Raw genomic sequence first — 24300 nt, 5'->3', positions numbered from 1 at the left:
TGGAACTAGAAGTAAAAACCTTACTGGCGAAGGGAGCCATAGAACAGGTTCCTCCGCCGGAAAGGGAGTCCGGGTTCTACAGCCGGTACTTTATAGTTCCCAAAAAGGATGGGGGGTTGCGTCCAATTCTAGATCTACGGCATTTGAATCAATCTCTCAGGAGGTTCAAATTCAAAATGCTCACGATCCCCACCATCGTGAGTCAGATCCAGTCCGAGGACTGGTTCGTCACGAGATGTCGTTCTGACCCATATAAAGTGCTTGGGGCTGAGACTCAACACGAAGAAAAGCGTGTTGACGCCATCCCAGAGGATTACGTTCCTAGGGATAGTATGGGATTCGACTACGATGCGGGCACAATTGTCTCCCGCGCGAGTCGAGACCGTACTGGCGATGGTCTCGGGAATAAGGCTAGGCCACAGCATCACTGTGAAGCGCTTTCAGAGAGTGCTGGGGCACATGGCGGCAGCGTCCAACGTGATACCGTTCGGCCTGCTGCACATGAGACCCCTCCAGTGGTGGCTGAAAACCAGGGGGTTTTCCCCCAGAGGGAATACCTTCCGTATGATCAGGGTAACGCGCAGATGCCTTCGTTCCCTAGTCATATGGAAGAAACCCTGGTTTCTGTCCCAAGGGCCAGTGTTGGGAGCGTCCTGTTGCCGGAGATCCGTTTCAACAGACGCCTCCCTCACTGGTTGGGGCGCGGTCATGGACGGCTGCTTTGCGAGGGGCCCGTGGGAGGGCCGTCATTCCTCCTGGCACATCAACTGCCTGGAGATGATGGCGGTCTACAAAGCTCTCAGGAGCTTTTTCCCGGACCTCCGCGGCCAACATGTCCTGGTACGGACAGACAATACGGCTGTCGTAGCGTACCTCAATCACCAGGGAGGATTGAGATCGCGCCCTCTATGCAGACTGGCGCATCTGATTCTCCTATGGTCCCAGGGGAAACTGTTGTCCATCAGGGCAATGTATGTCCCAGGGGTTCAAAATCAGGGAGCAGACATCCTGTCAAGGCAGGGGCTGAGGCCCGGGGAGTGGCGGCTCCACCCGCAAGTGGTGGAGGCCATATGCGAGAGGTTCGGCCCAGTGGAAGTGGACCTGTTCGCGTCTCGCGAGACGTCCCACTGTCCACTGTGGTTTTCTCTCACGCATCCAGCCCCGCTGGGGTTGGATGCCATGGTGCAGACGTGGCCGAGGCTGCGTCTGTATGCCTTTCCCCCGATCGCTCTGCTCCCGGGAGTCCTGGAGAGGGTCCGTCAACAAGGGGTCAGCCTACTGCTAGTGGCGCCCCGTTGGCCGACCCGGGTTTGGTTCTCGGATATCATAGCTCTGCTGGCAGGTCAACCATGGCAGATTCCTCTGAGGAGGGATCTCCTGTCTCAGGCGGCGGGCACGATATTTCACCCCCGTCCGGAGATTTGGAACCTTTGGGTCTGGCCCCTGATGGGGCCAGGTACCTAGAGGCTGGCCTGTCGGCAGGGTTGGTAGAGACCTTACTCAGCTCCAGGGCTCCATCTACCAGGAGACTGTACAGCCTCAAGTGGAAAGTCTTTTCCACTTGGTGCGGGGAACGTGAGGTGGACCCAGTTAACTGCCCGGTGGCTTCAGTGCTGGAGTTCCTCCAAGATCGTTTCTCCGCGGGTCTGACCCCGTCCACACTCAAGGTGTACGTGGCTGCCATTGCGGCTTTCCACACACCTCTGGGTGATGGGCCTTTGGGTAGGCACCAGTTGGTTGTACAGTTCCTCCGTGGGGCTCGGAGGATGAGACCTGTGGCTCAGTCCAGAGTTCCTACTTGGGACTTGGCAGTGGTTCTCGGAGGTTTGGCTGAGGCCCCCTTCGAACCATTGGAGCTGGCGGAACCAAAACACCTGACCTTTAAAGTAGCTTTTCTCCTCGCTATTACCTCTCTTAGGAGAGTGGGAGATCTCCAGGCCTTGGCGGTAACGCCAACTTGCCTGGAGTTTGCCCCGGGTGGAGTAAAAGCTATTTTGCATCCTAGGCCGGGTTACGTACCTAAGGTCCCATCAAGGGTGGTCAGGTCACTGGTTCTACAGGCATTTCATCCTCCGCCTCATGTGACGGCGGAAGAAGGGAGACTTCACCTACTCTGCCCGGTTCGGGCACTTAGAGTTTATTTGGAGAAGTCTGCACTATGGAGAAGATCTCAGCAGCTGTTAGTGTGCTTCGGTTCACCTAAGAAAGGGTTGCCTGCTTCTACTCAGACAATCAGTAATTGGATTGTCCAGGCAATAACCATGGCCTATCGGGTGCGCAATTTGCCTTCACCCTTGGCCGTGAGGGCTCATTCCACCAGAGGCATGGCCTCTTCAGTGGCCCTCCTTTCTGGGGTCCCCTTGCAGGATATCTGTGAGGCGGCTGGGTGGGCCACCCCGCACACTTTTATCAGATTTTACAGCCTAGATCTCCCTGCGACGCCTGGCGCTAGGGTGCTCCAGTCCTAGCTGTGCCCGGTTTTCCGGCTTCACACTAGGGCAGGCGCTACCCTCGGTGTGGCCTAGTGGGTACTCATCCCCATTTCGTCGTTCCGACGCAGTGTGAAGTTCCCTCGATATAGGGAACGGCTCGGGTTATGTATATAACCCTTGTTCCCTGAGAGGGAACGAGCACTGCGTCGCGCCGCCACACCTCGGCACGCCTGGAGCGCATGCTTCAGAGCAAAAAACTGCCGCCATTATGCGCCGGCTCCCCTTTTATACTTCCGGGTACGCCGTCACAATGACGTCATCACGCACGCCAATCGGATTGGTCTAGTTTCTATTCAGACTTCAGAGCCGCTGATGCTTAGGGAGCATCCCCATTTCGTCGTTCCGACGCAGTGCTCGTTCCCTCTCAGGGAGGAAATTACACTTTAAAGGGTTACTTCAGCAATTAGCATATGTGTTTGTATCAGTAAAAACCGTGGAGTATATTCAAATGATTGTGCTTCCCCTCCTCATATCCCCCTGAGACAAGAGATTTAAGCATTTTATTTCTGGAAAAATTCCTCTCATTAAGCAAATATCGTCAATTTGCGCCATCTGAGTAATTGTTGGCCAGAGGCTAAAGACTACAGCCAGCAGAGGGAGCCATTTGCGCATGTTTTCAAGTCGCGGGTGGGGGATTGCCGATCACACAGCACTCAGCAATCAGCTTGCAGCTGCAGCCTCAGGCATTCATGTTTAAACTGCACGGCCAGAAGAGCAAATTAAGTCTTTCAACTTCTCAAACTAATTCCTATGAAAGTTAAGCTTTAAAGGCATGAAATGAAAACGCTGTGAATCTATGCCGCGAGTGCTGTCGCGTTTACCTCAGCTCTCATCATGAGCTCATCCATGACTGTCAATGTGACTCCTGCAGCGTTTTGGGCTGTGACTGAGACTCCCTCAGGGGCTAAATCACATATTGAACAAACACGTTCAATTTTTAATTGTAGTGTCTGTTCTCTAACTGAACTGATTTTATGAAGATGATTGTGATCGCGGTGGGAAAGTGATCAGTGATTCAGTAATCTAGTAGTGGTGGCTTTGGGAATGGCCTCGTAGGGCAGCGAAGCATTCTGGGAATTGTTGTCTTTCATCCCCATGAGACAAAAATACATTTTCTGTCTTTTCTCAATCTAGAAAGCACCAAATTAAAAAATAATTTCACATTTCTACTACATTAATGACTCCTTTAACACTAACATCCTATATTTTTGCATGTTTGTAACCTAAATACAAACAATTAAATAGATCAAAATATTTTCTCTCTTTTTTTCCTTTCATTTGCATAATTTACTTTTCGAATGAACATGATGACCAATATCATTCTGTTCAAAAGTGATATATACTAACCTAAATGATTATTAGGAACACTTGTTCAATTTCTCATTAATGCAATTCTTTAATCAACCAATCACATGGCAGTTGCTTCAATGCATTTAGGGGTGTGGTTTTGGTCAAGACAATCTCCTGAACTCCAAACTGAATGTCAGAAGGGGAAAGAAAGGTGATTTAAGCAATTTTGAGCGTGGCATTGTTGTTGGTGCCAGACGGGCCGGTCTGAGTATTTTACAATCTGCTCAGTTACTGGGATTTTCACGCACAACCATTTCTAGGCCACCTTTATTTATATAGTGCTTTTTACAATACATATTTTTTAAGCAGCTTTATATAGTGATATAACAGGAAATGAATACAACAAATATTATTTTGACTCTATCCTACATCAGTTCTAGAAGAAAGTCATTGTCCAATTTACCTGAAATAATGTATTTTTTATTTTATTTTAGCATGTTAACCTTAAGGTTAAGAAAAAGGTGGTGTGTTCCAAAACTGTGACAAAATTCTAATTTAGGAGGCATTCAAAATGTACAGTCTCTCACTTCCGCTAAAATGGATCACAGGTTTTTATGACATCACAGCTAGAGGTCTTCACGGGGCACCCGAGACCCGTGGACCCGGGATCCGACCCGGGACCCGTACGGGTTCGGGTCTATTTTTTAAATGGTCAGCCGGGTCCGGGTCGGGTCCTAATCTATTACTTCGGTTCCCGGGTCTGTTAATGTTGTAGCCTATATAATACGTCAATCGGACTCGGAGAACACCTGGCCGTGAGAGTCAGCGCGGCTTGTGTGTTTTGTGTAACTTACAAATTGCTAAATTAGGATAAGAAATGTGTGAGCCGGGAAATGAGGTTTAGAAATGCACAACAACAACAAAAACACAAGCGCGCTCTCTCAGCCGTTTAGAAAGTGGGCAGATTTAATGCATGCGCGCGGTAATAATGTACTCAAGAATATATTTCAAATCAGCAACAAGACCTCAGGTGAACTGTCACATAAATGTTTTCTGTGATGCTCAAATTGCGTAAAAAAAAGGCTCATATTTCAGGTTGCTCCAGCTGACGCGCGAGTGCAGTCTCAAGCGCGTGTCATGTTTCTATGGCAACCTGAGCTTCCGCAGTGACTGTAATGACTTTAAAAATAATATGAATGAACCGTCTTGTTTAATCTTAAAGTTCTGCTAGTCAGACTTGGCTCAGAGAGATTATGGCAAATAAATAATGGTAACGCAAGCGGCCATGGCACTAAACGAGCAATAGTTATTAGTTCAAAAGGGCAAACAGTCAAAGTTATTATGCGAATTAACTCATAAACCCGTCACTGTGAAATAAAATTGACTTTTACAGCTGAAATGAGTGAATTAAGCATGCTTGGAACAATTAATGAGGAATATTGTAATACATCACAATCAAGGTACAAGGAAGACAAAGGCTATCGTTAGGTAGGCTGACTGAGACAAAGTTATTTTTCGCAGATTGTTCATTAACTTGTTAACAGCAGTAACGTTATATTGTGTAATATGAGACAATCGGGTCCAGTCGCGTCTGTGTCTTCCCAATCAATGGGTTCGGTTCCAGCTATCAAATAATAGACGGGTCCATGTCGGTTCCGGGTAATATATTTTTGGCATTTTTCGGATCTGCACGGGTCCGGGTCCAGTTTTTGAAATAATAGACGGGTCCCTTCGGGTCTGTGTTGAACATTGCGGGTCTCTTCGGGTTCGGGTGCAAATTTTTGGACCCGTGAAGACCTCTAATCACAGCAATTTAAAATCCTTTGTTCAATCAAATGCTCTCTAGAATCTAAAGCATCCTGCCCCTAAATAGATGCTGAAGCTGCATCTTCCTCTTTCAGGGGAAATTGCGTCAACACTTTGAATAGTGCTGTGCATTTCAAGGCATTCAGTGGGCTTTAAAGTAAGTTCAGTGTTGATATATTTCTGTTCAATCATTAAAAATCATTAGTTATTAATTTAGGGTCCATTTACACAACACCATTTTCAACTGAAAACAGAAAACTTTTAATGCGCTATGCATTACTTTTACTATAGCATTTTGGTGATCTGAGAATGCAAACTTTGAAACAGGTTTCAAAGTGCAAGTTTTTGAAAACAATACCATTACCTTCCACATGTAAACTTCAAAAACACAAATCTGTGAAAATGGTGATGTCATGCTCATGCACTTAAGGTGTTTAGTCTATAGACATGTGCCTTTGAATGAATATGTGTGCAGCCACGTAGTCTTTAACCCTAACCTAACAGTCTACTAATACCCTAATGAGAGTTAGTTAACATGTATTTGCTATTTGCAAATTTAGTTAGTTGAATGTCTGGTCCCACCTTATATTAGGTGGCTTTAACTACTGTGTAATAATATTTAAATGAATCATTATCAAATGCACTTAATATGTACTTACATATTTTACATTGTACTTATATTATAATTACCTGTATTTACTTTTATCTGTAATTCATTTCTATATTTACTACGGGTGACCCCAAAATAGTCGAAAATTAGATGCATCAATATGCAGAGCCGGATTCGACCACCGATCTCACAATTGAATCTTCACAGGTGTTATGAAACGAGGATCATACCGTTTTAGCAATATGGGGGTGCTCAATATTTTAAAGACATGGCACGGCCCTAAGCTGAGCTTCACATCTGGTGGGTAGCCCCTTTAAGGGGGTCGCACACCGGACACGAAGCTCAGCGTCGTGTCACGTCTTTAAAATTCAGACACGTTGTTTTCAATGAGTGTACGCACATCGGCTGTCATGTACAGTTGCCGCCTGTCCGCGCCGACTTATGAAGTTGTTTAAATCCTGCTGCACCACAGAGAGCCATTTCAAGATTTTATATTAAATTTATGTTATATTTCCCTCAAATCGTCAATGTATATACTGATTTCACCCTGTGCTACAAGATACACCCATCTTGCAGCTTTTCTGTCAGAAGTCGATTCAAAATTGAGCTTGCGCATATATAATGTGCATGTCCGGTGTGAGATACCTGAGACGCGGGCGCTGTGCGGCATGTAAACGCACTCAAAATGTTATTTATCAAAATGTTTTTTCATACATTTGTCATTTTACGAATGTTTATCCACTACATTACCTTTTATTTAAACCTAAATAAGAAAGCCATTGTCAGTTTGTCTGTCAGTTGGCAGGAAGTTTTGATCACTTTAAAAGTTGCTGCTGTGTGCAGTGTGTAAAGGAAAATGAAAATAGTTTTACCCTTCTACTGACTAGTGTCTCCCAACCATTTACATACACATAGAGGATTCGACTATCGGTTGACTATAGAAAGATTCAACAATTCTGATTCCAATGTGTAATTCCTTAGTCTGGGACACCCCTAGTAATTACAGCTATAATTATACTATTTACCTTTTTCTACCCCTTCTCCTCCTCCGCCCCCCCACCCCCCACCCCCCGTAGCAGCAAGTGTTTAAAAATACATAAACATAATAATTATACTTATTTTTTTATGAAAGTACATAGTAGTCAAAGTCACATAATACAAAGTGTTACCGAATGTCTAAAGCAGACATGTATGATGTCTTATTTGTGAATATATTAACCTTATGTGTACAATCATTTCATGCACTGGATGTCCTGTGAACATCGATGAATATCAGCTTGCTTGATGACTTTGTGTTTTTGGCACATGTCAGCAGCATTTGGTTTTATGACCGTACACTTCTGCATAAGCACATGCATAACAGCAAGCGTTAGCATGTGGACTTGTGGGTGTGTGTGTCTGATCAGGTGACCGCTACAAGGCCCTCCCACAAATCATTCCTCACATCCATGCCATGCCAGTGGATTTGAGGTCACCGTGATAACATTACAGATATGCACATGAAGTATATGCCAATTATTAGCCTGATACAGCACTGCCTATCTGTCCAGTAGTCTATCTCGAAGTAATGAGAACAGCATTGAGTGAGCTATCAGTGGTATCTCAGTCTGCCAGTTTTATAAATGAGAAAAAAAGATCTTGTTAGTTCCAATTAAAACAAATCCATCATGCAGAGTGTGAAAATGGGTTACAGATAGCTGATTCTTTTTTCCATTTTTCCATAACTTTATCACTGTCAAACATAAACAGAATAGACATACAGTTTTGTTGTGTACACACAGGTCATTAGTTTTGAATCGGTGATAAAGAATAGAAAACTGTTCATAATTGTTAGGAAAATATATAAAATATAAACAATTGAAAAGGAGAAATGTTAGCGTTTCTCCTTATAGATTAGACCTGCCACTAAACACTCTGCATACTTGCTACTTGTCTAAACCACATAAAAGTTTGGACTTGTACTAAATTCCTTAAGCCTACAAAAAGGGGTTTAACCTGTTTGCTGTTTGTTATTGTATCATAGACATCTTGTTGCTCCTTTGTACCTGTTGATCCTTTCAATGTAAAATGCCGACATTTTTTTTTAACTCATATCTAAAAACAGTATGAACACAACCTAACAATACCTAACCAGAGCATGTATGGAATTTCTGTGGAGAAATGGTGTCTTATGATGCCCTTCTTTGTTTTTTTTGCTCAGATGGATGAGATGATTACTAACATCAGAGAGGTATTTGTAAGCAATCTGGATGATCTAGCCTGGATGGACTCAGAAACTAAGAAAGCTGCCGAGGAGAAGGTTAGGCTTATTTTCAGATCTATTTTTCAAGTTTAAGCTTAATGGTACTGTATAATCACTGCTGATCAAATAATCAACAAAGACTTGAACTAAGACATGGCAAAGGGTAACTTTGAAAGTTCATTCCATGGAAAACTAAATTGAGGAAATAAAAGGATTGCCCCAGATCTATTGTATTAAATATGTAAAAACTACTTTAACTATTTTTCTATCATCTTCATCATTGCAGGCCCGAGCAATAAGAGAAAGAATTGGTTTCTCAGAAAACATCATGAACAACACATATCTGGACCAGGAGTACCAAGATGTGAGTAACTACAAGTAACGACAAGTTCAAAAAGATAAACCATAGGTGTCCAATCCTGCAAATGGAGGGCCACTGACTGTGTCTGAAATTGCATACTCTGTTGAGTAGGTACTTATTTTGAATGAGTAATTACTTAACGACAGCTAAACAAGAATGTTCTATATTGTATGAATATGTGTATTTTGTATGCAATCAGGATGTACTACATTCGATATGCTGTCATTATCACATGACCTACCAGCGTCAGTTGCGTTGCTTCTCTGCCATTCGTAAATCCTCTCCTGTGACCTCACGGGAAAGTAAAGTGTCCATCATATGCACATTTTAGAATCTCGTCGAAAGAAGTAGGTCATCCAGGACTTTTTGCCTACTTTTTTTATGAGTACTGTGAATATCGGACATACTTTGTTTGTCACATACAGTTTTTTGCCTGCTATAGTAGAGCAGTGTGCAATTTCAGATGCAGCCACTATCTTGCAAAATTTAGATCCAACTCCAATGAAACACATCTGAACTAGCTTATCAAGTATACTTACTAAGTATACTAGAAATTTTGAGGCAGGTGATTTGAGGCAAGTTGGAGATAAACTTTACTCGACAGTAGCCCTTCAGGAGTAGGTTTGGACAGTGCTGATTTGAACCATTTGAAACCAATCTGTTGTGCAAAAACATTTATCAGTTAAGCTATAATCCAGAAGAATACTTTGAGAACATCCTGAAGAACTTGGAGTTTGGTCAGAAGAAACGCCTGAAGAAACTGAGAGTCAAAGTGAACAAAGAAGAGTAAGACCTCTTTCCATAATGTCCCCCCAAAATTGCTGTAAAATAGCTGTTATTTTCGGAGTTTAGTAACTGCTATAAAACCCTAATGAATCAGATCTATCATTTGATATTAAGGTGATATGCATCTTTAATTCAAGGTGGATCACAGGAGCTGCTGTGGTCAATGCATTCTACTCATCTAGCAGAAACCAAATAGGTACTTTTAATGCATTTGCACAATGTAGCAGTAATTAAACAAAATAATTCAGGTATGACTGATCAATTAATTAATTATTAATACATTGATATTATTTGCTTTCTCTCAGTATTCCCTGCAGGAATTCTTCAGCCGCCATTCTTTGGTAAAGGTCAGCCGTGGTCTCTGAACTACGGAGGCATCGGAATGGTCATTGGACATGAGGTCACTCATGGCTTTGATGACAATGGTATCAGGCTAGAAACAAATTTCCCTTAATAATTCTGCACATAACGCTGTTGTAAGTTTAAGCTCTTTGCATTTTCTTTCTTGTTCAGGACGTAATTTTGATAAAGATGGTGACCTCAAAGACTGGTGGACTCCATCTTCGACTCAGAAATTCCATGAGCTTTCCAAATGCATTGTTGACCAGTATGGGAACTACTCTTGGGATTTGGCGAATGGACAAAATGTATTTCATCAAATGTCTTTACACTGATTCACACTAATTCACAACAGAGTCAATAACTGTGTAATCAGAACATGATCATGTTTAAATTCCATTTATTTTACAATTTTTATTTTATATATAAATATATGTAGCACAATGAGGGGAATTATAATGTACATTATGACAAATAATGTAATGGCCAGTCCAATAAACCTTCCCAGCGTAAACCATTTAGCAAACATTGTTTAACAGAAAATACTACACTTCTAGCTACCCTACTTATGTGGCACATAAGATTTTCATGCCTCTGTCATGGGTTATTCATAGCTGTCTGTGCATTTCTGACAACAGCAATTTGGACCTTATTGTACACAAATAGATTTCCTGGAACTAGAATAAGCTGCAATTTTCTAGAGATGTAGAAAGACATCTAAATTACGGTCTTATTTTCCATCCCCTTTCTTATTTTTCTCTCTCTTCTGTCCTTTGTGTGAACAGCTAAATGGGAATAATACCCTTGGGGAGAACATTGCTGACAATGGGGGCATTCGCCAGTCCTATCAAGTAAGGGCAGGACATCTTTTTTGCAGTTCTTTTGACATCCATTTTTACTGCCAGAAGAATATTTTAATTTAATACACTTTCTCATTTGCAAAATGGCCCAACATTTCAAGGTTAAAAAAGGTTAATAAAGACATGATGATAGATTGTCATATGCTGCCTGAGCAGAGAAGGCATCTCAATTTGTTCCGCCGTGGATAGATTTCAGTCAGACTGTGATGACAGAAGGAATCGGCTTAATGGTTTAGACTCTTAGAGAAGCTGAAGGGGGAGAAAATGGTTCATGGGCTACAGTTCAGTGTGTTTAATACTAGCTCTCACTGAACCATCAAATATGGTTTACAGTATATAAGATACAATCACAAATCTGTCACCGATTCATAGATCACATGTGATTCATATTATCTTCAGAAAGCATTTGGCTGTGAGATGAAACTTCATGTCTGATGTTAATTTTTTTTTTTTAATTCTGAGAGAGAAAAAGTTTGTTTCCAGTAACTGCCTCCCAAGATTCATCCTTAACTGTGCTATCACCTTTTCAGGCCTACCAAAACTATGTGAAAAAACATGGAAAAGAAGCTCCTCTCCCTGGAATTGATCTCAATCATGAGCAACTCTTTTTCCTTAACTTTGCACAGGTGAAACTCTTTATATTCTTATAATTAAGAAAATAAAGGAATACTACATGTTTATTTCAATTTAAGATAAGTTGACACTGACACTTTGTGACATTGTGTTGATGATCACATTTCCCCCTATTTTTTCTCCTTCAAAAATCTAGCTTACAGTGAAGCACTTACAAGTGAACGGTTAAGTTTAAAAACATTAACCACAAAGAAGTGCACAAAATGTACTGTAGTGTAACAAATTACTTACTAACCCTTTCTGTGTATAGTTAAATCCAATTTTCATTCATTGCCTTAAAACTTCATTACCATGATAACATTTAACACCAAACAAAAATTATTGACATTTCAAATACACAAGATTTAACAGAACAATTATAACAGTTTAAGCTTCATATATTTGCTTTTAATCTGCATATTGTTTTCTTTTTTTGTGAGATATATTGAATTAATTAAACATTTAGCATAGGTCATATATGGTCTGATAAATATTTTTGCCTCAATGAAGCTCTTGAACATTTGTATTTTGTGTTCAAGGTTTGGTGTGGAACACATAGACCTGAGCATGCTGTCAATTCCATCAAAACTGATGTCCACAGTCCAGGGAAGTTTAGGTATGTTAACTATCTTTTACTTACAGTGATGTAAATCTGTCTTTATATATTCAGACTGTTACATTAATGTTAGATTGTGCTGGTTGGTAATCTCTACTTTGTCATTTCTCTTTGTGCAGAGTTCTTGGGTCATTACAGAACTTCCCAGAGTTTGCCAAAGCCTTCCAGTGCCAGAAAAAAGACTACATGGTGCCTGAGAAGATTTGTCGGGTGTGGTGATTCCTCAAGGAACAGAAGATGAGGGTTATATTGAGGGCCTGTGGTCCGTGACCCTCTCACCTCTCTGCTGACTCTTAGACCATTATGGCAGATGCTGAGAAATGCTCTCAATGCTTTAAGCTATGGCCGCTATGCTCAACTCCACCAGTGTATTTGAGCTATATACGGAGAGGGGAAGCTGTCTCAGTACACTGTTTCATACACCATGTCAAATCTAAAGTGAAGATTATATAGAGATACTGTATTTTTTTTACCACATTGTTAATATCACATAAAATTGTGAATTGGCGATAACAGTAGCATGATACATATTTGTAGCAATACTACTATACATCCACTGCTTATACTGCCACTGGTCAATCTGAGTAAATGCAGAAAATTAAACTATAAAAGCTACCCAATTATACCAAGAATATGATGTATAGTTCAATGAGATTTTAATAGCCATTTCAGAGAATAAAAACATTGCTAAACTCTTTATTCCTTTATTTTAATAGCAAATGATCTAATTTGTACACAGTACATAGTAAATTAAAATATGTAGATTCATTTGCAACTTGTTTCAATGAATACATTCTTCATAGAAATGTGCATATTATCATAAAATATTTACTGGGACAAAATACATTTACGGTAAATCAAAAACTGAATGTTTTATCTGAAAATCCAAAACATGACTAAATGGATAGATATTAAAATGCAAATGTGTCTTCTTACATTATTTGTTTGTGTTGTTTTTTTTTTTTTTCATTGTGCTGGCCTTGACATGTGTATGTATGAATGGGTGTGCATATGACACATAATCTCTAGTCTCCATCTAAGTCTTACCATCAATCAATATTTTCATATTATGTAAAAGGCTAAATGAGTCATACTGAGACCAATCCATACACACAGTACATGTTTAAGCCAAAGATTTTTTAAATGTACCATTACCCGTGCTTTTGTTTTAATATAAAATCTGATATAAATGTTTCTGAAATGTTGTTCCCAGCATATCTATTACATCCTCATAAGCAATGACACATACTGCTATATTTTTCTTTCACATTTTTGGAAATTATTTCAATTTTATTGTAATATTGTAATGATTGTTATGTGTATTTTACAGAGGTACAAGTTATTTTAATTTTTGTCTAAAAACATGAAGCTCAAAATAATTTTGTCCAAAAGTTCCCCTATGCTCTGTAAACAAAAACATCAACATGCATTGTATTCTTTAATTTTTTGTTATTTTCTGTCCATTTGTTCCCAGAGGGTCTTTGTTCTAAGTATTGTTTGATATTTTACATCTCTGCACATTGCTTCCCCCTCTCTGATAAAATACTGTTCACCAAAATCCATCATAACCACTCCAGACAAATATACCTCAGATGCCTGTATTCAGATAAGTTGTAATATGGATATACAGAAGATGGATGTTTTATTAATAAATGAATGTAATAATCTCTTTGTTGTGTATTTCGTTCTCGCATGGTCTCTGCTTCTTTGATGAAAAGCATTGAATGTGGAACAAAAACAAGCCTCAAAAAAGACAACCTCTCTGGCATTTTCTTTGGCAGGCAATCAAGCCCAGGGAGACTGTAATGCACAATATCAACAGCTGAGTGAAAAGAAACACTGTTATTTTTCCCTATGTAATGCCTTTACACTGCATTGGGTCAGATTCCGTTGGGGTACTTGCTCCCACATGGGGCTTGCAAAAGCCAGAGTGTATAGTCTTTTGCAGTGCGAACTCGCAAATCTTCTGACCACAGTATAGCATCACCATAGGGATTTTCTGCTCTTTACTTTATCATATTAGTCCTGTAGGTCATGTCCACTATCTTTACTGCCTCTTTGCAGAGTTAAATATACCTCATCCTACCACCTACCTGATTAAAAACAGATTTGTTGGCTCACTGGTGACAAGTTGCAGTGAGGGCTGAAACTTGAACTGCAGGCCTGCAATACCCTCTCCTGCATATCACTCTTGTATTTTGTATTTGTTTATTTATTTGACAATGCATGTTAATGAACATTAGTATGCAATAAAAAATGTAAACAAACTGGATTATAGTAACAGTCTATAATCCGCAGTCCCTAGGCAGGTACACCCCAAAACACATAATCAAATATACACTATATTCCCAAAAGTTATGGGAATTATAATGATATGATAATTATATCATTAACTTTAATGGCATCCTATTCTTAATCCTTAGGATTTAATATGGAGTTGGTCCATTCTTTGCAGCTATAACAGCATCAACTTTTCTGGGAAGGCTTTCCACAAGGTTTACAAGCGTGTTTCTGGGATTTTTCATTCTAGAAGAATGGTCAAAAAATTCCATAAACACAGTTGTGTGCATTTGTGAGGTCAGGCATTGATATTTGACAAGAAGGCCTGTCTCGCAATCTTCGCTCTAATTCATCCCAAATGTGTTCTATCAGGTTGAGGTCAGAGGTTCAGGCCAGTCAAGTTCCTCCACACCAAACTTGCTCATCCATGACTTTGCTTTGTGTACTGGTGTGCATTCATGTTGGAACAGGAATGGGCCATCCCCAAACTGTTCCCACAAAGTTGGAAGTATGAAATTGTCCAAAATGTTTTGATATGCTAAAGAATTAAATGTTCCTTTCACTGGAACTAAGTGCCAAACCCAATACCTGAAAAATAACCCCACATCATAATTCCCCCTACACCAAACTTTACAATTGGTACAATACATTCAGTCAAGTACCGTTCTCTGCGTATCAAGTATTGACTCTGCATAAAGTTTGCGACATCTGCGCACTGTGCGCCTCAGCATGCGCTGACCCAGCTCTGTGATTTTATGTGGCCTACCACTTCGTGGCTGAGTTGCTGTTGTTGTTGTTGATCCAAATTTTTTCTAACAACCACTAACAGTTGAGCGTGGAATATTTAGAAGTGAGAAATTTTCAGGAATGGACTTAATTCACTGAGCTCCTGAGAGTGACCCATTCTTTCAAAAATGTTTGTAGAAGCAGTTTGCATGCCTCATTGCTTGATTTTACACACCTTTGGCCATTCATGGAAATGATTGGAAAACCTGAATTTAATGATTTGGATGGACGTCACAATACTTTTGGCAATACGTATAGTGTACATAAAACACTACATAAAAGACAAATGCCCCAACATATTATTTAAAATTTCTAATTAAAAGTTTTCAGAAATATTTTTATCATAATAATGAATTATAATAATAATTAGTTACATTTTTTATAGCACTTTTTGAGTATTTAAAGTGCTTTACATATAGAAGGGGAGAATCTCCTCAACCACGACCAATGTGCAGCATCCACCTGAATGATGCGACAGAAGCCATATTGCACCAGAATGTCCACCACACACCAGCTTATTGGTGAAGGGGAGACAGAGTGATGAAGCCAATCAGTCTATGGGGATTATTAGAAAGCCATGATGGACAGAGAGCAATGGGCAAATTTGGCCAGGATGCCTGGGATATTTAATGACCACAGAGAGTCGAATTTGGGGATACTCCCTTAGCAACAGCCCATCTGAAGTCTGAATGAAACTATTCCAATCTTGATTGGTGTTGCGCCATGACGTAGATGTGACGGCATACCCGGAAGCTACATAAGGGGGGCCGGTGCATAGTAACGGCAGTTATCACTCTTCAGCATAGCGCTCTGTGTCAATTGTTTGTCTATTTATTGTTGTCTGTCAAAAATATATATTGTGTGAGTGGCGACTGAGAGAGTTCAAGCAATGTGTGCACCCGTGTCCCCGTTTCATGCGGGCTCGGACACACATTCGTTTTGTGTGAAGTGCCTGGGTGTTCAGCATGCTAGGGCGGCTTTCGAGGGGTGTCGCATATGACATTGTGGTAAGCTGATGCTCAGGGTGCTTCGCTCTCTGCTGGCCACATGCTCAAAAAAGGCTGGCCAGCCTCATCTGTCCCGCGTCTGTTTAGGCAGCACGAGGCGGCATAAATCAGTGGGCTCGCTAATGAACTTATCAGCGGGTCTTGGGACTGCTGAGGCACCATCTCAGTCCTCGCTGACAGTTCAGATGTTCTCCTTTCCCGAGTAAAAGCCAGCTGTGCGGCATCTTCCCCCGGAGTGGAGAACCCGATGCTTGAGCTGTCTGACGTGCACAGCAACGAGGCGGGTGACGTTAAGCACCAAAGACGATACTTCATTCATAAAATAAGGGCGCTCGGGCAGTACTCATCCCCTCAGTCCCCGTGCGGAAGCCCGCTCTGCGGTTTCTTCCCCCGGGTGGAGAACCAGATGCTTGAGTAGTTTGATTTGGAGGAATTAGACGTACTCATCATCGAAGGAGTGAAGTAAATGAGAGCTCGCCACTTCATAATGCAGGCTCAATCTCGCGTTGCCGGGGCAGCGCGTAGATTACAGGTCTGCAATAAAATAAATTGAACACACGCGATCCTTGTACATGCGATACTGTTTGGTGCGAGGCAGCAGTCAGCTCCTGAGGGAGCTTTTCGGGCATTTCAGCCTCGCGCCTGTGGTCTTTTATCTCAAGGGATGAAAGCTAAATATGTTGTAATTGGATCGAATCTCACAGGCAGAGTGAGTGTAGTTGACAATTCCATATGAATAAATTAAAACAGTATTGACTGGTGGTGATTATAGCCGAATTTTAATTCTGAGGAATTAAAATGAATTAAATATTATCTGACTTTGAGGAGTTAGATATGTTTATTCAGTCTATCATGCAGACCATGTTCATTGATGGGTGATTATGGTGGCATTTAATAATCTGAGGGATTAAATGGGATTTATCTGACTTTTTGAAGTAGATATTTTATGCCTATCATCCAAATCGTGTTCACATATCTATATATTAATCTAAAAGAAAATCTTCCGGAGAGCGATCGAGGTCGCTTCCTCCATGGAGTTTTCTTTTGGAAGTCAATGCTGCGATCCGCCGTCTACGACGCTCGGACCACACCGATTTCCAGTGAATGCATGCTGCTCCAGCCGCCTCTAGAAGACTTGCACAGCAAACGCGTTTGTACACCGAAAATCCTCCCTGACTAAGCTCTGCCGGGTGGCTGCTTCAGAGGGTTGGTCAGGAGGCTCGGTGGGTACCAGAGGCCAGCATCGAGAGACTGGTTCCCCTAGTAGAGTATCTCGGGGCATGGTTATGCCTCCCGAATATATTTACATTGGCTCTGCGTACCGTGGGCAAAAGGGTGCAGACTGCAGTTCAGTGTTCCACAACTGAGGTTCATCAGTGTGGTTTGGACTGTGGTGTGCCTAGCTCAGTGGCCTGCTCGGGCCACATCGATTTCCAGCGAACAAATGCTGCTCCAGCCGCCTCTAGTAAGACCTGCAGCTGGGCAGCGAATATGTTCACACACTGAATATCATCCCCGACTAAGCTCTACGGGTGGCCGCTTCAGGGGGTCGGGCAGGAGGATCGGTGCGTACCAGAGACCAGCCTCTAGGCTGGTTCCCCAAGCAGAATGTTTTGGTGCACGGTTATACCTCCCGAATATATCTGCTGGGGCCCTGTGTACCGTGGGCAAAGGTTACAGACTGCAGTTCAGTGTTCCACCACCGAGGTCATCGGTGTGGTCTGGACGGTGATGTGCCTAGCCCAGGCACATGAGACCCCAACAGTGATGGCTGTAGACCAGGGGGTTCTCCCCGAGGGGAAATCCATTCCGTATGATCAGGGTAACACACAGATGCCTTCGTTCCCTAGTTATATGGAAATCCTGGTTTCTGTCCCAAGGTCCAGTGCTTGGAGCGTCATGTTGCCGGAAATCCGCTTCAACAGACACCTTTCTCACTGGTTGGGGCACAATCATGGACGGACGCTTTAAGGGAAGTCTGTGGGAAGCCTGGCATTCTACCTGGCACATCTATTGCCTCGAAATGACACCGCGTATCGCCTGAGAGCGCTTGCTTTATCGCGATAATTGCCATTTCTATGTGCCGCCCCCCCCTTATGTAGCTTCCGGGTATGCCATCACATCTACCTCATGACGCAACACCAATCAAGATTGGAATCGTTTCATTCAGACTTCAGATGCGCTGTTGCTAAGGGAGTATCCCCAAATTCGTTGTTCCGACGCAGTGCTCGTTCCCTTTCAGGAAACAAGGGTTATATACATAACCCGAGACGTTTTCCCAGGAGGTCTCCTATCCATGTGCTGACCAGGCTCAACCCTGCTTAGCTTCATTGGGCAACCAGTCTTGTTCTACAGGGTGATTGTGACTGCTGGCACAATAAGCCATCATAAGCCACTTTTTAAGATGATCTTTAAATGTGTGATAAGTAGAACAGTATCTTATTGACTGTGGCAAACTATTCCAATATTTAATCCCTATTACAGACAATACTTTCTGTCCAAAAATGTTTGCCTATATGGCACCTCGAAATTCTCTGTCGTGTTTTTTATTTAGCTGAAGTTGAATAGTTTAGCTTAGTATAATTATAACATCTTGTGATTGCATTGCATTTAACATGACCACCAATTTTTTTAAAAATATGTCTAAAGCAATATTTGTGATGATTTGGAAGCAAAGAAATGCTTGCAAAATCTCTTTTTGGCCAGTACCATGTTCGCTTGTGAATGGACACAAGTCTCCCCACTGTCTTCACCACAAAATATAATTTAACAACTATAACACATCATTTCTCTTGTTGTAAAAACACTTTAACTGAACTTGCATTTTTATGAACCCACTAAGCTGTGACATTGGGTGTTAAGGTTTGATGCCAAGTAAAGCTAATAATCAGTAGGCCCTTTACACAGGAATTGCAGGTTTCTCTTGTCCCATCAGTTATAGGTCATTAGGTCATCAGAATAGGTTGCTAGGCAACATGGGGGAGAGGACGCTGGCCTTGTCTGTTCGCCGCTTCTCCACCCACAAATGATGTTAACTGTACAGTTAGATTTAGGTTTTATTTTATTTTATTTTATTATGTTTGTGACTAGTCTAACAGTCAGAGCTACAATTGGGACTGTTGCTGATTGCTGGCAGCTACTGAGAGGACGGTGTTCACCATTCGCCGTTTTCCACCGCTTCTCTGATGTTTATGTTTGAATAGTTGCGGTTGGTTCTGGTTTGAAGGACATTTCATGTTGTTCGCTGCGACTGCTCTCTCTTCTGGGTGTCGGCTGCTCACTGGTGGTCTCGGTGGTCTCCCTCGGGCTTGAGCTGCATGGTGGCTGAGGTTTGCACCGGGCTAGCGTCATCAGCATCCGGCATGATGTTTGGATGTTTCCGCTTCTCGGCTGCTGAGTCTTGGCATCACCACTGTTCTGCATTGCGGCAGTGGAATAGCTTAGACTTTTGTGCCGACCCCAGTGTGTCCACAGAAGTACCCTGTAAACTTTGTTTGCCTCCTGCATGGTGCTGCGGTTACCCCCATCGTCTGAATCGTCATGAAGACCCATCATCTGGTCTTCAGCTGTCATGCCTCGACGACGTCATCAGGACACTGCCGAATTGGGAATATGTGGCAATAGAGCCGCTTGCGCTGGGGGAAATGTAATACATGGAGTGAACCACAGTGTACTGGAGCTTACAGAGACTTCCACCATCAGCTCTGTTTTCTGTTCACCATCAGCTCTGTTTTCTGTTCACCATCAACCCTGTTTCTGTTCACCATCAGCTCTGTTTCTGTTCAGTTGTCTGTGTTGGTTGATTTTTTTTTAACTTGTTATTCTTTTTTTTTTCTTTTTTTTTCTCCTTTGTAGCACTTTGAGATTCTTCGGAATGAAATTAATGTAAAAAACTTTACATTAATACAAATTGTAACCACAACTATATGGCGGTTTAAGAATGTCGACTAAATAGACTACGCCACCCCCACTTTCACGGGATAGATGACCCTCATAATATTTGTAAACACAGGTAGTTCAATTAAATGAACTAGAAGCCAGAGTATAAAAGGTCAATTTTTATTAGTTACTCACAATCTTTCTTCATTGATACTATTTAACCCCCTGGGTTCACAGCACGGTTCTCAAACAAAAAATTAAATAAAGAAATACAGCAAAAAAATGAAACACCACCAAACAACAAAACACTGAAAAAAGGAATGACAAAAGTGCTGTTCACCACAAATTAAGAATACCAAAATTAATAATACATCTAGTGCTCAAAGACAGTAAAATAAAGTTGTGTTGCTCAAATTACATAAGAAACAAATGACAATAACACAAAAAAATAACTCAAACTGTAATCATAAAACTGGATAAACCACATGGGAGAAAACACACCAATCCAAAACAAATTAACCCAAAAGCAAAGTCTTTCATGAAACCATCCAAACATCAAATATAAAGATCTCCTATACAGTTGTAAACCAGTAAATGAAACAAGAAAACTTTACTACGAAATCAATACAAAAGGACAAATAAACACCCAAAAACAAAACACAAATGAATCAAATAAATCTCAAATATTAGTGGGAAAAGAAAACGGTGGCTGCTAGACCAAAAGGGAGGATTTAAGACCTGTTAAAACCATTTCACATTTTTTTATTACACAAAAAGACATTACACACTGATAAACGTATAAAATGCTCACTTAAAATTCGCTATGGTTCACTTTGTTGACTGAGACACAGTCTCACTGAAGGCAGAAATGGGTTGTAACGCAGTCGATTCTGTATGAACCTCTGTGCACGCTGTTACTCTCATAACAATCATTAGGTAGCTGAAGCCAATGCAGTGTTGCCCGCATACAGCGCGTTCAGATCAACAGGTCATCAGCACAGGAATAATCCTAAAACAACATGGTGTGCATTTAACCAGGGCCGGCGCTCCGCACACGCACATCACGCACTGCGCGTAGGGCACCAAGTGCTTGGGGGGGCACCAAAAAATCTGGGTCGTGAAAAAATCATCACAATAGGCTAGCCTACTAGTAACACATAAAATATTTCTAAAAGCATGTTAATATACAAATGCAATACAAAAGTAATATAGGCTGTTATGAAGGACTGTCATGTGTACATAATAATGTACTATGATTGTTTAAAATCATAGTTTACCGCGAACTGAAAGTATTAGTAGCATAGATCCTTATCTATCGCAATCGTGCATAGACAATTCTAATGGAGAACGAGTATTCCTCTGTACTATAATTATTATAAGACATGTTTACATATATTTACCATGAGTGCTATATTCTTTGTTGTACATTCGCGAGCTAAATGTGTATGCCGTAAATGCGCCGTTGTGTTGTTTACATAAAGGCAGCCGGAATGGCGCTAATGACGTTACGGCCGGGAGTTCGAGCCCCGCTCAGAACAGGATTCTTACATGATGATAAAATAAGCCTACATGACAATTTATAGGCTAGTAAGTGCGGATTTCATTTCTTGTGTAACAGTTTAGTACTTTGTACTGTTATTTGTCCATTGTTATCATAATTACACATCATTTATGTGTACTGCTATTGGCATCCTTTTGTATATTGTTATTTACCAATTTGTATGTATATTTTCAGAACCACAAACTTGCCCCGACTTATGGTGGAGAATAAATGTTACAGAAGAAACATCAGAGTCCTTATTGCATTCTAACTGGATGTGCCATAGTGATTGCAACCAATTACAACCAGACAATTTAAGTACTTCAAAACATAGGCCTAGACCAAATTAGTCGAGAAAAAGGTGAATCTCTGTGCCAGACTCCCTCTGGTTTTCAGTAGAATCCCTGAATATTTTGTCTTGTGGTTATCAATGGGGACGTGGCTCAGAAACTGTCATATGATGACCTGATAGCTGATTTTGCAGCTAGGAAATGTAGACGTGTGCCTCTGTAGGGCCTCTGACAACTGATGGTAGTGAAAATGTTTAATATAGTTCTATAGAATAGCAGAATGGACTCTTTATAGAGATGTAGTCCCTCTGTTGAGTAATTTGTACTGTGCAGTTATGCATGGTTATTAGCAGTTTAAAACGTGCACTTTAAAATTCATACTTTATAAAATTCATAGACTTATTCTATTTACACAAAACTTTTTTTTTTGCACTTTTAACTTTCTGTGTTTACATTGTTCAGTTTCAATTATTCATTTGCAGCAGTTATTTTGGAAGTAAAGAGAACCTAAATAAGAAATTCTGAATGGTAGTTATTTCTTTGGTGGGTGGGTGTTTGTTTGGGGAGGGGAGGATAGGGTAGGGTGGGTAGGGTGGGTTGGGTGGTGGGGTGGGGGGGGGGGGGGGGCACCGCCAAGCATTTGTGCTTAGGGCACCCAAATGGCTAGCACCGGCCCTGCATTTAACTCTAACGTGTCTCCTATTAGATTATGCTCCCACATAAAAATAAAAGACATCGACTCACATTGAATTGTCACAAGCATCAGAATATACGCACAGTCATTAGGTAGCTGAAGCCAACACAGTGTTGCACGCACAGCGCGTTCAAATCAACAGGTTATCAGCACAGGAATAATCCTAAAACAACACGGTGTATCTAATACTAACGCGTCTCTTATTAGATTAGACTTCATAGATAAAATGACATTTACTCACACCACGTCGTCAAAGGCAGCAGTCAAAAAGCAGTTTCTCCAACGCACCAGTAACGGAGGGGAAGAAAACCACACATACACACTCGTTCAAGGGGAAAGCAAGAACAAACATAGCTTCACAATGACCGCGAGAATTTAAGCTCATCCCGTTACCTGCCCCCCTTAAAGGCATAGCGTACTCATTCCGGTTAGATTCACCCCCTCTTTCAAAGATCACCGTCCCGGTGACAGCACTTGTCTTCATCATACCCCTCTTAAGTCCAAGGTCTAAGGGGGAAAGTGCCCTATAGGCAACATCTTGAATCTTATGCCAACCTGGAAAATGATTCTTACACAGAACTAAAGTCCCGACTGGCAAGATAGGCACAGACACTGGATGGTGGCATGCTGGCTGAGCTGCTGCCACCTGCAAATGCTCCCTAGCCTTACTATACACAGAGTCTAGACAGTCCCGATGACTCACCACCCAATCTTGGGCAGTCACCGATGAACTCTCTTCATCCCTCTCTAAAAGGGCATCCACAGGAAGCTTTGGCTTCTGGCCAAACATAGGCTCATAAGGAGAATATCCAGTGGACTGATGGGCAGCGGTATTATAAGCGAACAGTAACTGAGGTAAAGCTTGAGGCCATGCCCTTTTCTTTTCAATGGGCAGATTGCGCAATAGATTGTGCAACGTGCGATTAAATCTTTCAAACTGCCCATTTCCCTCAGGATGATATGCTGTGGTTCTACTCTTCTGAATACAGTTGGCACAATTGCTTGAGCAATTCCCCTTCAAAATTTTGCCCCTGATCTGAATGAATACGTTTTAGTACCCCATAAACGTAGAACTACCTCTCTGTCAGGATACGGGCCACCGTACTAGCCTTTTGGTCTCGAGTTGGGTAGGCTTGGGTAAACTTAGAAAACATGTCAATAACCACAAATACACTCTCACATCCATTATTCGCCCGCTCCAGAAGTGTAAAATCAATAGCGAGAACTTCCAAAGGTCTTGAAGCAATCAAATGCCCCATGGTTGTCCGAAGTTTAGCGCGTAAGGCTTTGGCAACCACACAGCGTTAACATTTAGTACACTATTGTTCAATATCATGTCGCAGATTTGGCCAGAAGCATCTCTCCCTCACCAAAGCAGTTGTTCTCTCTATACCTTGGTACCCTTGATGGTCATGGAGACCTTCCAAAACTTCCTTCCTTAAGACCGCGGGCAATAAAACCTAGAGTATGCGAACCTTTCCTGGAGACGGGAAGACTTCTCTATACAAAATTCCATCTTTCTGTCGAACACGTTTCCACTGGCGAACCAACTCTAATGCTTCCCTAGACTCTTTGGCCCTTTCATAGCGGGTAGGGACCACTCCCCTTTGCCAATACCTCAAAAATATAGCAATATGAGGGTCTGCGGCTTGAAGCATTGCATGTCTGCCTTTTCCCGGAAAGGCACAGCTGCTATTTCTGAAGCTATAATACAATCAGAAGCAGATCCTGGAAACTGAACTAATGAAAGTACCTGAAGCAAGGTTATACCAGACGGAATTTCCCCAACTCTATTAGGAGCTGAATTTAC

The 24300-nt window shown here is 41.7% G+C and overlaps 1 protein-coding gene across 1 annotated transcript in view; it reads left to right on the top strand.

Annotated features, from left to right (window-relative positions):
• LOC137043584 (neprilysin-like) overlaps positions 1-13683 on the top strand; it is a 63720-nt gene extending 50037 nt beyond the window's left edge. The window contains exons 14-23 of the mRNA XM_067419880.1: positions 8399-8497; positions 8727-8804; positions 9484-9587; positions 9725-9783; positions 9893-10012; positions 10101-10234; positions 10712-10777; positions 11317-11412; positions 11938-12014; positions 12134-13683. Coding sequence (XP_067275981.1) covers positions 8399-8497; positions 8727-8804; positions 9484-9587; positions 9725-9783; positions 9893-10012; positions 10101-10234; positions 10712-10777; positions 11317-11412; positions 11938-12014; positions 12134-12233 — 933 coding nt within the window. The 3' untranslated portion in view covers positions 12234-13683. The remainder of the gene's footprint in view (positions 1-8398; positions 8498-8726; positions 8805-9483; positions 9588-9724; positions 9784-9892; positions 10013-10100; positions 10235-10711; positions 10778-11316; positions 11413-11937; positions 12015-12133) is intronic.
• Positions 13684-24300: the final 10617 nt, after the last annotated feature.

Source organism: Pseudorasbora parva, chromosome 16, assembly GCF_024679245.1.
Source record: "Pseudorasbora parva isolate DD20220531a chromosome 16, ASM2467924v1, whole genome shotgun sequence".
Classification (NCBI taxonomy): Eukaryota; Metazoa; Chordata; class Actinopteri; order Cypriniformes; family Gobionidae; genus Pseudorasbora; species Pseudorasbora parva.
This window is presented reverse-complemented; position numbering and strand designations above follow the sequence as displayed.